The sequence below is a fragment of the Gnatocerus cornutus genome, chromosome 2 (assembly GCF_029298725.1).
Source record: "Gnatocerus cornutus isolate USDA-ARS CGAHR chromosome 2, icGnaCorn1.1, whole genome shotgun sequence".
Taxonomy (NCBI): Eukaryota; Metazoa; Arthropoda; class Insecta; order Coleoptera; family Tenebrionidae; genus Gnatocerus; species Gnatocerus cornutus.
In genome coordinates this window covers 4,363,861-4,378,690 of record NC_142234.1, presented here as the reverse complement: position 1 = coordinate 4,378,690, position 14,830 = coordinate 4,363,861, and the positions used below count along the sequence as shown (strand labels likewise).

The 14,830-nt window shown below is 39.4% G+C and overlaps 2 protein-coding genes and 1 pseudogene across 5 annotated transcripts; 2 read left to right on the top strand and 1 right to left on the bottom strand.

Annotated features, from left to right (window-relative positions):
- Nucleotides 1–299: 299 nt before the first annotated feature.
- On the bottom strand, nt 300–2,741 carry LOC148178204 (carboxylic ester hydrolase-like). The gene is made up of 7 exons (XM_088029985.1): nt 2,628–2,741; nt 2,445–2,579; nt 1,304–1,984; nt 1,082–1,259; nt 861–1,033; nt 552–814; nt 300–498 (listed from the first exon to the last, which is right to left on the bottom strand). Exons 1-7 carry the CDS (start codon nt 2,679–2,681, stop codon nt 306–308), a joined length of 1,677 nt encoding a protein of 558 aa, XP_087886111.1. The 5' UTR covers nt 2,682–2,741; the 3' UTR covers nt 300–305.
- Nucleotides 2,742–3,171: 430 nt separating this feature from the next.
- On the top strand, nt 3,172–6,430 carry LOC148178203 (venom carboxylesterase-6-like; annotated as a pseudogene). Its single transcript, XR_015769709.1, has 9 exons — nt 3,172–3,231; nt 3,279–3,413; nt 3,462–3,593; nt 3,644–3,797; nt 3,848–4,245; nt 5,444–5,624; nt 5,673–5,845; nt 5,892–6,163; nt 6,214–6,430. The product of XR_015769709.1 is annotated as a venom carboxylesterase-6-like (transcript).
- A 2,916-nt stretch (nt 6,431–9,346) lies between these two features.
- LOC148178202 (uncharacterized) lies at nt 9,347–14,830 on the top strand. Of its 3 annotated transcripts, none has more exons than XM_088030900.1 (6): nt 9,347–9,520; nt 9,582–9,727; nt 10,116–10,202; nt 10,248–10,403; nt 10,454–10,723; nt 10,768–14,830. In XM_088030900.1, exons 2-6 carry the CDS (start codon nt 9,662–9,664, stop codon nt 14,716–14,718), a joined length of 4,530 nt encoding a protein of 1,509 aa, XP_087887026.1. In that variant the 5' UTR covers nt 9,347–9,520; nt 9,582–9,661; the 3' UTR covers nt 14,719–14,830. The 3 variants fall into 3 exon arrangements, with proteins under 3 accessions (XP_087887026.1, XP_087887025.1, XP_087887027.1); XM_088030899.1 differs by having other exon boundaries at nt 9,347–9,526; XM_088030901.1 differs by having other exon boundaries at nt 9,347–9,526; nt 10,454–10,727; nt 10,781–14,830.

The window sequence follows — 14,830 nt, the reverse complement described above, 5'->3', positions numbered from 1 at the left end:
ATTGGTGGTTTTGTAGATTTCGAGCCCTTCTTTCTACCTTATTTAAACATTAGATTTTCTATCGATTCAAGACGAAGCCATTCCTGGAAACAGCGGTCTAAAGGACCAACAATTTGCTATTCAATGGACCCACGAAAACATCCATTTCTTTGGAGGAAATTCAAATCAAATTACCATTTTAAGTGCATAAGTGCATAATTTTACACTTCATTACAAAATTAATTTTTATTTAATACAGATTACTTTGTATTAAAAATATCTGTTTTGTGTATGAGGCACTGCCTCATCTGAGGAGCCGCCAATGATTAATACGTATCAAAATCATCGAAACTCAGACTGTCGTAAAGTTGCACCCATCCTCCGTAAGTCGCTTCTTTAGGATGACTCTTAATCTCCAAAGTATCATTAATGTTAACATAAAAGAAGTCAGCGCCCTCAGTGGAAACTAGAGGCCAAGTTAAATTTTGCAACAAATCGGAAGGTTCAGGAGTTGGATTTCTACAACAAAATAATACAATTCGTCAACTATTCCACTAATAATAGAAACTCACTGATATTTTGCAAAATCCGTCCAAATCTTGGTCATGCGTTTTTGAATAATCTGATCCAGTTCGGGAAACTCACTGTAATCCGTGTCCCCAAAAATGTAATTGAGTTCTTCGTTGTGAGCCACGTGTTCTGCGTTTGGATAACTAATATCATATCCTCCAATTTGACCATCGTAAGAAAATTGGTAGAAGTAGAGTTTTGTAAACTGTGAAGCTAGTTCTGCATATTTGGTGACTGATCGAGTAAATGCGGTGTCGCTGTAATACTAAATAAAGAAGTTATAAGGAATTTGGTGTAGTTGGAAATCTTACTCGGACGCCATCACCCAAATTGTCGGCCAACGGTTCTCCTCCAGTATACAAATCTTTAATTGTTAGTCCCATTTTGGTCAGTTGGTCTTGATCATTTATATTCATGTCGAATGGTACCAACCAATCCGGATGCTCATCGTAAGTAGCCATATCAGCTTTGAGTTGATCGGCGTCTAAAAGCTTGCAATCAAAGACTGTAAACTTGAGAACATTTCACGTACCTCCTTGGTTGAAAAGCATTTCTTCAGAGTTGATTCCCATTAGAGTTGGCACTTGAATAAAGTTACCGGCTTGTAACATTCCGTACATTTTCCGGGTGAAAAAAGCATCTTCGTTTTTCACTTCGACAATAGGGGCATAGAAGAATCCTTGAGTCAACTGATAGTTTTGGGGATTTTCCTACGAGAATATGTTAGTTATATGAAGACTTTGTCAAAACTTACTCTTTCAAAAAATTTTTCACCCGCGAAATCGAGATCTCTAGCCGGAACGGTCATCAAGAAATCCAACAAATCTTGAGAATTGCTGTTTGAAAGAAACGTGTCGTTTAGAACCGCAGCTGTTTGGAAGGCTATTTCTCTCGAGTTCCGTTGGTAACCCCACGGACTGAGAAAAGTCCCACTTTCACAAATCGCCCCTTTTATCATCCCATCATTTGCTCTATTCAACAGTTGATAAGTGACCGAAGCTGCTCCTGCACTTTGTCCAAAAATTGTTATCATTTTGGGATCACCACCAAACAACGCAATGTTTTCGTACGTCCATTGGAGGGCTCGTTGTTGGTCCTTCAACCCGTTGTTACCAGAGAGGACTTCGTCTTCAGTTGATAAGAAACCGAAAACTGCCAGACGGTAGTTGATTGTGACAACAAGGACGTCGTGGTCTAAAAGATTTTCAGGACTGGCAAACATACTGGAGCCTGAAACAAAACCGCCTCCGTGGATAAAAAACATTACTGGGAGAGGAGTGAAAGTGGCGTTTGCTGTTGGCAGGACTGTGGTGAAGATGTTGGCGAAAAGACAGTCTTCTTGTTCGTAGTCACCGTTTTGGTACTGTGTGTAACAAGAAACGTCGCGACCAATTGTGTCTCGGATGCCATCCCAAGTTACAGGAGGTTGAGGAGCCTAAATTGGGTATACAGAGTGAAATAGATTTTAGAAGATAGATACAGGGTGTCCCAGAACTCGTGACCCAGAGAAAACGGGCTTATGGAGGCAACAATTCTAAAAAAATTCTCAAACAAAAATCGAGTTAAGACGAAAATTGTAGCCAATCTCGGAGCTGAACAGAATTTGAAAATCGGTAACTGTGGACACATACCATGCCTAGGAAATTGGGATGGCCTTTTACTCCACCTCTAGAATAAGTTTTCAGAAATGGTTGATAATTTTTTATCCTTTCTCCCCTTGTTCTCTGGGTCATAAGTTCTGGGACATCCTGTATATTAGAGTAAGGAGCGGTACTTTAATAATCAAAGATTTAAAAGGGCGCAAAACGTTAGCTTTTATTTGGAAAATCTATTGACAAAAGTGAAAGTAACTATGGTAATATTTCAAAGTTAACTAAATCTATTACAGAACTTACCTTAAACCGCAAATCTCCAACAGGTGGTGCTGCATAAGGTACTTTTTCAAAGCCGTAATAAGTATTCCCTTGCGGAGTTTTCCCTTCACGACCGCGAATTTGTCCATTTGGGAGTTGAACTATTGGGTCTCCTGTCTGTGCAAATATTAGTTAAGAAAACTCTTCCGTCGTTCTAATTTTTACCACACACTGAAATCCTGTTAAAATGCATAAAGCAAGAATATATTTTGGCCTCATTTTAAAAAATCGTTCTCATTTGGCACGTTTTATATCAAAGAATTTTGTCACTACATAGAAAGAACTCGTAGTTTAGAGTGAGAACATGGCTAAATCTCGGGTGTTTTTATATCGACGTTTTGGAGTGGCTACGACTGTAAATTGTGTAAATAAATCAAAAATTCGTACTTTCAGTTGTAATATCTAGAGTGGATACTTAATAATAAAAAAACACTCGAACTGAGCGTTGAAAATTTTATGTTTATTAATACAGAGGGGTCAAAGTAACACGAACTTTTTCCAGAAATTTTAATTTTTACTTTAGGATGATTATGCCTGGAACTGATATTATCTATAAAAAAAATTGAGACCAATACAGAAAAAACCTGCTGAGTAATCTTCTCACTTTAAGCATATCTGGAGCTTAAAAATTAATCTAAAGAAGCATCTAAGAGCTAAAACTGTCCAGCCTGAAGTGTTTGTTTAAATTTTTATCAGTTAGTTAGTAACGATGATGTTTGTTAGAGAGTTACTAATTTGTTTCGCGTTCTTCGCAAAAATCCAATTTTCAGTGAGTACAAAATTTCATTAAAATCAGAAAATGATCAACAAATGTAGGCTGCAGATCCAGTTGTACAACTCCCAAATGGTCTTATCAGTGGACGAGAAGCTAAAACTTTGGAAGATAAAATCTTCTACGCCTTTCATGGAATACCATATGCGGCTCCTCCTGTTGAAAAATTACGATTTCAGGTGAAATAAAATTCGAGCATTTTGTAATTTGTTAGAATTTCATTTTAGCCACCTCAACCAGCTTTAGACTGGGATGGCACTCGTGATGCTACTCAAATGAGTACTATTTGTTTCCAAACGTCATCTAACAGTGATAATGAAGCGGAAGATTGCCTGTTTATTAACGTCTTCACGCCTGAAGTAAAAATATTTGATTGATAAGTATTGAAAAATCATTTGGATTGTTATAGTTACCAACTGAAGGCAAGAACGTGTCTTTTCCCGTGATGTTGTGGATCCATGGTGGCGGTTTTGTTGACGGCGATGGTATGGGTTGGGGTCCTGACCTTTTCATCAACAACGATGTGATTTTCGCTTCCATTAATTACAGAGTGGGAATTTTTGGTAAACAAGAAAAATTAACAAATCTCGCATTTACATCATTTAAAATTTAGGTTTTCTGTCGACTCAAGACGAAGTAATTCCCGGAAATAACGGTCTTAAAGATCAACAGTTTGCTATCCAATGGACCCACGACAATATCCATCTCTTTGGAGGAAATCCCGATCAAATTACCATTTTTGGTCAAAGCGCTGGATCAGCTTCTGTAGCCTACCAAATGCTGAATCACAAAAACGACGGTTTGATCCAAACCGCAATTTTAGAAAGTGGTTCATTTTTAAGTCCGTGGGCGTTTCAGAGAAGAGCAAGAGAAATAGCTTTCACCACAGGATCTTAATCTTACTTAAATTCAACTTTTGAAAACAGCGATGATTCACAAGCTTTGTTAGATTTTCTAATGACTGTTGATGCGAGAGACATTGATGGTGCCGCGGAAATGTACCACAACGCGGTAAGCCATTAGCTCTTCTTTGCGAATCCAAGCCAGAAAACGACGAGAATCACCTAGAAATCGTCTTTTAGCATCGAAATAAGCGGATTTCTCTAAGAATTTTGTTGATTTCGTGCAGATTTTTGCAGTTTTCTTGCAATTCAGCCGTTGAATCTTGATAAAAATTGGTGGTTTTGTAAATTTCGAGCTCTTCTTTGCGAATCCAAGCTAGAAAACGGCGAGAATCAGCTAGAAATCCGTTTAGCATCAAAATAAGCGGATTTCTCTAAGAATGTTGATGATTTCGTACAGATTTCTGCTGTTTCCTTCCAATTCAGCCGTTGAATCTTGATAAAAATTGGTGATTTTGTAGATTTTGAGCTCTTCTTTGCAAATCCAAGCTAGAAAATGGGGAGAATCAGCTGGAAATAGCATCGAAATAAGCGGATTTCTTTAAGAATTTTGATGATTTCGTGCAGATTTTAGCTGTTTTCTTGCAATTCAGCCGTTGAATCTTGATAAAAATTGGTGATTTTGTAGATTTCGAGCTCTTCTTTGCAAATCCAAGCCAGAAAACCGCAAAAATCAGCGAGAAATCGTCTTTTAGCATCGAAATAAGCAAATTTCTCAAAAAAATTTGATGATTTCGTGCAGATTTCTGCTGTTTTCTTGCAATTCAGCCGTTGAATTTTGATAAAATTTGGTGGTTTTGTAGATTTCGAGCTCTTCTTTGCGAATCCAAGCTAGAAAACGGCGAGAATCAGCTAGAAATCCGTTTAGCATCAAAATAAGCGGATTTCTCTAAGAATGTTGATGATTTCGTACAGATTTCTGCTGTTTCCTTCCAATTCAGCCGTTGAATCTTGATAAAAATTGGTGATTTTGTAGATTTTGAGCTCTTCTTTGCGAATCCAAACCAGAAAACGGTGAGAATCAGCTAGAAATCGTCGTTAAGCATCAAAATAAACGATTTTTTCTAAGAATTTTGATAATTTCGTGTATATTTTAATTGTTTTCTTGCAAATCAGCCGTTGAATCTTAATAAAAATTGGCAATTTTGTAGATTTCGAGCTCTTCTTTGCAAATATAAGTCAGAAAACGGCGAGAATCAGCTAGAAATCGTCGTTTTGCATCGAAATAAGCGGATTTCTCTAAAAATTTTGATGATTTCATGCATATTTCAGCCTTAGATTGTTAAACAAATCTTGAATTTTGACAGGAATCCGGACCTCAAGACGTCGAGATATCGCAAGGATTTTATTTTTCTCCAGTCGTAGAAGCTAAAAATGCCGACGCTTTTTTGACGAGGAAAATGTACGGGTTGCTTGAAGCTGGAAATGTTGTCAAAGTACCAATTCTGATCGGAGTCACGTCTGAGGAAAATTTGGTGTTTAATCCAGGTTGGGTTTAATTCAATAATTTAGATTTTTACATCCTTTCTTTGTTAGATTCAAACGGACTCCATAACACTATGTCAGTTTATGATGAGCATTTAGATTGGATCGTACCAAATGATATGGGAATAACCGATGAAACTACAAAAATCGAAATGGGAAAGTCAATTCGTGACTTGTACACTGGAGGTGAACCACTAGCCGACCATTTAGGTGATGCCATGAGAGTAAGTAAAAATATACCCAACTATTTTTACCAATTTACTTTTTCAGTACTGCAGCGACACCTCATTCACTCGATCGGTAATCAAACATGGTGAACTCTTCTCGAAAGTTGCAGAGACTTACTTTTACATTTTCTCTTATGATGGTGAGATGGGTAATGTTGATGTTCATTACGATGGTGCCGAAGCAGTCGGTCATGGTGAAGAAACTCTGTACATTTTCTGTTCTGAAACTGGTTGCGACGACAGCTCATTCTCGAAGAGCGACCAAATTACGAGGAAACGTTTGATTAAACTTTGGACGGATTTTGCAAAAACCAAGTAAAAAGAATTTGTTGATGTTAAATAACAATTTTATGGTCTTATTTTAGAAATCCCACTCCAGAGACTTCGGAATTGTTACAAAATATTACTTGGCCGGTGGTGTCAACCGACGATGGTGATTACGTGTACCTTGACATCAATGAAGACTTGGAAATTATGAACCATCCAAAGCAAGAAACGTACAATGGGTGGATCAAACTTTATGGTAGCTTGGGCTATGAAAATTTTGATACTTATTAGAAATTAATAAACAGTATTAGTAACTATCATTTCTTCAGACAACCCTAAATACTAAATCTAGATCCAAAAAATCTAAAGACATAATTTTAAACTTACAATATGTTAAAAATAGAGAAATGGCTGTTCAAAATAGTACCAGAATTTAGGAAACAAAAAACAACAATAAGAAATTATCTATAAATACAGCAATAACACCAAAAGTTTCCGTAAACTCATTCATATCTTGAGTTACTTAACTCTATCATGAAGTTGGCTGATGATAATACGCGAAAGTGGCTTAAGCACTCATGAACTCATAGATTAAAAAGTTGAAGTTTACCCACTTCAGTGATAACGATGGCGCAAAGTCTTGAAGTTATTGAGCATTAAAAGTTTCGGAATTCAAAATTTATTATCCGAAATTTTAATCGGTCATAACTATTATTTGTTGCCGTACGCGGATTTTGAGACCGGATTTAAAATGTACGTGAAATTCTGCGTAAAATAAGCCCCAATAGTGCAAGTTTGGTTCAAAAATAACCGAGAAATTAATAATTTTTCTTTTTTTCAAAAAAATCGAATTTTTGATTTTCCGAAAATCTGAGGACGCATTCTTAGCAACCAAATTGCAAAAAACTATGGCAAAATACACATCTTTCTATAAGTCGTAGTTTCCGAAATATACAGGTGTCTCAGAACTCGTAACCCAGAAGAAAAAGGTTATGAAGGCAAAAATTCTGAACCAAAATTTCGAAACAAAAATTTTCTAGTTCAAAAATTAATCGATAAGACAAAAAAATGGTAGCCAATCCGGAAGCTGAACAGAATTTAAAAATCGGTAACTATAGACATATACTATCGTCCATTGGTCAGGTGAACGTTACACTCTCGTTGCCTAGGAAATTTTACTCCATCTCTAGAATAAGCTTCTGGTATTGGTTGTTATTTTTTTATTCTTTCTTGAATACTATTAAACTTAAAATTTACCATCTGTATTGCTGCCGGCACCCTCCCTTGCTCTCTGGGTCATAAGTTCTGGGACAGCCTGTATGTAGAGGAACACTATTTTCGAACCTTCACAAATTTCTACCTAAAAATTAAAACAACCATAACTCAGTCATTTGTTGTCGTATGAAAAAAACAAAAACAGTTTTGGATTCAGCGTGAAATTCAGCGTGAAATGAGCATTAATTTGCTTCACAAATAAACGAAACATTGTACAAAAACTGGAACTTTTTTCGGGGCAAAAGCTTCTTTCCAACAGTCATAGTTTTAAAGATATCATTAAAAAACTCGAAATTGAAATTAAATATTTAGACAGTTATAATAACGTTCCAATTAAGCAATTCAAGAGTTTAATTTTTACCTGTATTACAAAGTGGTTCAAAAACCTGTACCACTTTATTTTGGCTGTCATTGTATATTAAAATTAATAAATTAAGATAATAAAAACTGGATAGAATAAATTCATCAAGAAACAGAAACTAAGTAATTTGGTTTGGTCTGTAAATGGACTTGCATGAGACTAAACAGAATTGGAATTAGAAAAGCCTGAATTAAACTGGAATTTAATTGTCATTAAAAAAGTTGAAACACATGAAATTGTTTATTCATAAAGATGAAAATTTGGATAAAGTGCGATTCTCAAAATGTGCTAATTTAATTTAGTGCACTAAATATCCATATTTAGTATGAAAATTGACAAAGTGTATTCTCGACGTTCTGTGAACATTTAGTGTACTGAACTTTCAGTATGAAATTATTAGTGTGGTCAATAGTGGACTAAATTGCATGCTAATTTATTTAAATTGGCAAAATTTTTGATAAAACAATGAAATTAGAAGAAGAATCTAGACGAAGCTCTTAACTTAAATGTAGTAGCAGCAAATTTACATGAAACCAAAATATATAGAAAATTCCTTAGAAATGTGGAAGATAGAAAACTCCGTAAAACTTTTCGATTTATTGAAGACACATTTAATTTCAAGACCATGCAAATCCTACTCTAAAAATTGCGGTGGTTTTAGTGTTATGATATTTTTCTTCTGCAGCACAACTGATTGGAAAAATACTATTTCTTTAAAAATTAACACATTCTGTTTGTCTGAATCATTTCGTTCTGTTGTCTGTTGGTGTTTAATTATGCCTTATTTAAAATTTTGAGCTAAGTTTGGCCACGCCTGATGTATTTTTATGTTTTTTCTTTTCTCCAAAGTTATTGGGCATTTTTTCATGTACCGATAGACATAAACTTGTCTTGTACAAAAACCAAAAGTTGTTCAGAAAGTTTAGATGATTTCTTTTGCTTCTCAATAACACGCAAGTTATACTTTTTACCCTGCGCTAAAAGTTTGGATCCACGATGAGATATTCTCATGAGATTATGGTTTCACGAGTCAAAAATCGTATCAAAAAAAAAATAAAACTATAAAATTTGTTCATTTTGCTGTGATTTCTTGTGGGGGACTTAAATGCTGCATTTATTTTTGTTGAACATTTGACTGGAAAGGTTAATTTTGTTGAGATCAGTCAGCCTGACAAACTGTTTTTACGATGTTGCCAAGATAATATTTAGACCGCACTAAAATATTAGTGCACTTTCTAGTTTGATGATGGAGAATACACTATTCTTGATACCACACTGACTTTCTCGTACTAAAAATTTAGTGCACTTAACTTTTAGTGTAATTTCGAGAATCGCACCCCTGGACCCTGAAGTTCAAGATGTTGCGCGACTTTCCGGACACCTGTACATATGCAAGTATGTATATTGAACACAATTACATAAGAGCTATTATTCACAGATCATAAACAATGATTTATTTCAGGTCAATTTTAATAAATCCCGTCCTGTAATTATAGACAATAATTGGCAATTAATGGATTCCGGTCGTAATTTATACTTGCGTTTGCGTTTACATAAATATCTCCACGTAATCAAGAAGAAACGATCTCAGATGAGTTATATTTTCGAAGACGAAGCATGTCTGCCACCACGCATCTTAATTCATACAAAAACTCGCCGATCCAAGTGTAAACAAACTCTTACTCAACGGCCAGTGCACCAAACCATTTCTAATAAAGTCTTAAACGATGCCAAGATCAGATTACATTTTGATGAGTGATTTAATTTTTGTATAAGTTATTGCTTGTTTTGTTTTTAAATGAACTATATTAGAATTCTGATATCTTCTAGGGGACACCGTGTCAGGGGTCATTCGTAACCAGGAATAGATTCAGCATTTATTGATAGGCCGCCCCGTGGACGTTAACTCCATGGCGCGCTTAATTTTAATTTGTGCCGTAGTGGGTGTTAACATCAGCGCCGTTTTATCACAAGAGGTGAGCTACATTATCAGTTTTTGCACTCGTGAAAGATGAGAAAAATTCATTATCGCTCAGAGATTTTACACTTTTTCGTTTTGTTGTAATTAACATGTTTTTATGAAAGAAATATTTTAATTAGTTTCATTAAACTCTTCTTATCGGTGAGCGTTTTTTAGCCAAAACAAAGTGTTATCGCCTCGAAAAAGAACTAAAACGAGCGAAATTATATTTAGGTAATTTTAAAATTCGAAAATTATAACAGTGAACTCGTTTACGGAAACACAGTTTATTTTGTCAATGAAGAAATTATGTGTCAACTTTATCTGCAGTTCTTATTTAATTTAGGGTCAATAATTCTAGGACAAAATAGATAAAACACTTTTTAACGTCCAATTCTTTCTAGGTTGTCGCAACCACTGAAGATCCGTCCGAACTGAACTCAATCCACAAAGGAAGCGCCAAATCGCGAATTCTTTTCGACTATCAGACTGTAAGAATGTCGATTTCCTTTCAAAAAATGAGCTTTTTCTTCCAGAGAATAGTAGCCTACAAGGATTTGATAGAGACGCGATGTTTGCTAGGGTTTCTAAAAAACGGCGAAAGTTTCGTCGACCAATTCTCGGAAAAACCAAAACTAGAAAACTTAACAAAAAACTTTTTCATGGCGGAAAACCAGTTGTCAAAGCGACAAGTAATTCTGAACCACTTATATACTAAAATTATCACTAATGTAGTTTTTAGATTTGGACAATTGGCGGGTCGAGAATTGTGGAATTTTGTCGCGGTTTTCCGACTTTTCTGGTTCATCATTTGCAATCGAACGACCCTCAGAATAATCTCTTGCAAGATATTGATTCTGATGATGCTGTTTCGAGGACGAAACGTTCAAATAGTCACTACTTTGTTGGACGAGTTCGGGGTCAAACACAGTCCCAGTATCTAAATTTCGGTGGTTCTAAAGACCCTGGGAAAGCAGAAGCCGAATCTACATATGGAAGTTCAAAGGCTGTAGTTAGTAAGCAATTTGGTTCTTTTTGTATGCTTGGATTAAATAGTTATTTTTGTCAGGTGGTAGCAGTGGGATGGGGCAAGCACAGAGCCAGAGTGTTCCTGTTGGATGCGAAGAATGTTATGGACAAGATCAAAAGTTACAATATGGGAGAATACAATATCCTGGTGGACCTCGAGTCCCAGTAGAATTAGTGCATCCCACTCTTCCTGCATCACAGAGACCGGGTGGGGAGGGAGAATATCCAGGCTCTAGACCTGGGCTACCATCTGGCGAATATCCTGGAACAACGGACCAATACCCTTCCGGACATCCTAAAGAACGACCTGGAGAAAAACCTCAAGGTCCATTAAGGCCAGAACCTCAATTTCCTGGAGGACCTCTAGGACCATCGTATCCAGGATACCCAAGAAAACCTGATTTACCAGTAGGACCACCTTCACAGTATCCAGGTTATCCCACATTCCCTGGAGAAAAACCCTCTGGACCTCACATACCTTCAAAACCAGGAGGAGATCAACATAGATATCCATCATATCCACAACAGCCTGGCTATCCCGGGTCACCATTTCCACCGGAAATTCCAGGAGGACCAAGACAGCCTGGAACTCCAGGATATCCATTAAGACCTGGATATCCCTTAACACCAGGGGAGCCCCGACCGCCAGGCGGGCCATTAACACCAGGGGGACCTTTACCCCCAGGGGGGCCATTATTGCCAGGACAGCCCGGATATCTTTTAGCGCCAGGAGAGCGATTAACGCCAGGAGGACCATTACCCCCAGGAGGACCCTTAACGCCAGGAAGGCAATTTTCACCAGGACAGCCATTAACTCCAGGAGGCCGATTAGAGCCTGGATATCCGTTATCGCCAGGACAGCCATTAACGCCAGGGGGACCATTACCACCAGGACAGCGTTTAACGCCAGGAGGACCATTACCACCAGGACAGCCTTTACCACCTGGATATCCCTTAGGACCAGGAGAAACTTTAACACCTGGATATCCTTTAGCACCAGGACAACCATTAACACCAGGATATCCGTTGGCCCCAGGACAACAATTAACACCAGGATATCCTTTAACGCCGGGACATCCATTGGCACCAGGGCAGCCATTAGGACCTAGCCAACCATTAGCACCAGGACAATCACATGGACCTGATGTGGGATACCCATCGAGAGGAAAGATTAACGGCCAAGTAACAGGAAGTTACGAACAACACACTGGTCATAGAGGAAAATTTTCTGGTGTTTTTTCGGGAGAGTATGAAGCATACCTCAATGGTAAATATGCGGAAAAACCTGGCATACATCATCCGGATGAGCTAAATTATCCCAGCCACCCAGGAGTTCCTGGTTATCCAGATGGAAGTACAAAATATCCCTTCCAACCAGGATATCCTGCAGTACCAGGTTACCCAGTTGGACCAGGAATACAACCAGGCTATCCAGGTTATCCAACTATTCCCGGAAAACAGCCGGGACATCCTGGACAACAGCCGACTTATCCATTAGTGCCTGGACAACAACCGAGTTATCCTGGTGGACCTGAAATTCCTGGCCGACAACATCCAGACTATCCTGGCGGCCCTGGAGGTCAACCAAGTTATCCTCATGTTCCTGGTGTTCCTGCGCGACAACATCCAGGCTATCCTGGCGGACCTGAGCATCAACCGGGTTATCCCGGCGGCCCTGGACAACAAGAACCCGGCTATCCTGGCGGTCCTGGACAACAACCAAGTTATCCTGGTGTTCCGGGACAACAACCAGGTTATCCTGGTGTCCCTGGAGTTCCTGATCGACAACATCCAGGCTATCCTAGTGTTCCAGGGCAACAACCAGGCTATCCCGGCGTTCCTGGACAACAACCAGGCTATCCTGGCGTTCCTGGACAACATCCAGGCTATCCCGGCGTTCCTGGACAACAACCAGGCTATCCTGGTGTTCCTGGACAACAACCCGGCTATCCGGGCGTTCCTGGACAACAACCCGGCTATCCCGGCGTTTTTGGACAACAACCAGGCTATCCTGGTATTCCAGGACAACAACCAAGTTTTCCCGGGACCCATGGACAACAACCAGGGTATCCTAGCGTTCCTGGACAGCAGCCAGGTTATCCTAGCATCCCTGGTCAACAACCAGGTTATCCTGCCGTTCCTGGACAACAACCAGGCTATCCTGGGATTCCTGGACAACATGCCGGCGTTCCGGGACAACAACCAGGTTACCCTGCCGTACCTGGACAACAACCAGGCTATCCTGGAATTCCTGGGCAACAACCCGGCTATCCCGGCGTTCCGGGACAACAACCAGGTTTTCCCGGAACCCATGGTCAACAGCCAGGTTACCCTGGTGTCCCGGGACAACAGCCAGGCTATCCGGCAATCCCTGGACAACAACCGGGCTACCCGGGAGTACCTGGAAAACAACCGGACTATGTAGAGACTTATCCTGGTTATCCGGGACCAGACGGAGCACCTGGTAGCCCGTTAAGTTACTCTACTGGAGAAGGTGCAGATGATTCAGATTCCCAAGTGCAAACTTCCGTCCAGCAAACAAATAATGAAACACAAGCTAGTGCCTCATCACAGGGCCGTTTTAGTGGAGGATTGGCGCAGTCACAAGTCTCTGGAACTTATTCCGGCTCTGGCTCTTTCAGTGCTTCGGCTGGCAGTGATGATGGAAAAAGAGGTGCTTTATCACAAGTTTCCGGCGGAGCAGAAGGTGCGATGAGCTCAGCACAAGGTAGAGGAGGAGTCGGGCAGAGTCAAGCACAAGTTCAATTAGCTTCTGAAAGTGGAGATACAATTTCTAGTGCACAAACTGGAGGATTTAACCATGGCTCACAAACTCAAGTGCAAGCGAGTGGAAAAGGCGGCATGGCGGATGCGCAAGCTAACGGTCCAGGAAGCACTTCCTCTCAAGCTCAAATCGGTTTCACTCCTTACGACGGGAATGAAGAAAATAATCAAACAACACCATTCAGAGGTGGTGGAACGGCAAGTGCCCAAAGTGGAACCTACGCGGGGCAAACTCAGAGCCAAATTCAAGGAAAATTTCAATACGGAATCAAATACACAGGGGCAGCTCAAGCGGGGTCTGGAAGTAACGGAGTTTCCGCTCGCAATCTCACCAAGTTTGCCGGAAGTTTTCCGGAATTCAAACCACTTAATTTCACAGCGGGAAAGCACAAGCTTAGTACCACTCAAGGTCAAACTCTTCATAGCAACGACAAAAGAAAAAGTGTCCAAAGGAATTTCAGAGAGCCCACTCAAACAAGATTCGATGAGACAACACAGCAAGATCTAGATGTGGAAGAGACAGTCACTGATGAGTACCAAGACTACGATGACGATTACGATGCGCCCGATGCAGACTTTACCACCACCAAACCTCGAACCAAAAGCATAATCACTCAGTCCTCGGACTATCAAAGACAACATATTATATTGGACCCTCTTGAAGACTTGGATGCAACAGTTCAACAAAGCTACGGCAGTCATCCAGATGGTGCGGTTTACCAACCCGGCGAATACGTCCCTGGATCCACCGGTTACCAAATCCCTCCCGGTTTCAGAGGAAGAGTGAAGTCAGTAGCGAATGGTCAAAACACCTACTCTACAGGAAAACATTCTCAAGCTCAGAGTGTGACTTTAACTCCAGGCACTGGTCGGATTATTTATAAAAAGCCACTTTATGCAGTTTCTTCAAACACCCATTTTAGAAATGGGCACATTGGGTTCGGTTCTGGATACACATATCAACCGGTTAACTACCAACTGAAAAGCGGAAGATCTCTACCAAATTTTGTATCTTCGACAAAGTCAGAAACTGGGTCTACTAACCCAGTCACCGGCCAGAAAACCCCGAAAGTTTATTACACCCAGTCTTCGAGTTGTGGAGTGTTTACGAACACATGCGTTTTTAACAGAGGCGAGAAACTCTGTATACCGAAACCAAAAACAAACCCTGATGGGTCTTTCGTTTCGTGTTAGTGAACTTTTTTATGTATTACTTTAGTTTGCGCTGCTGAATGCAGATATTTTTCTAGATCTTTTGTAACTTATGCACTTTTGTGTTATTAAAGTAATAAATTATAAAAAATTA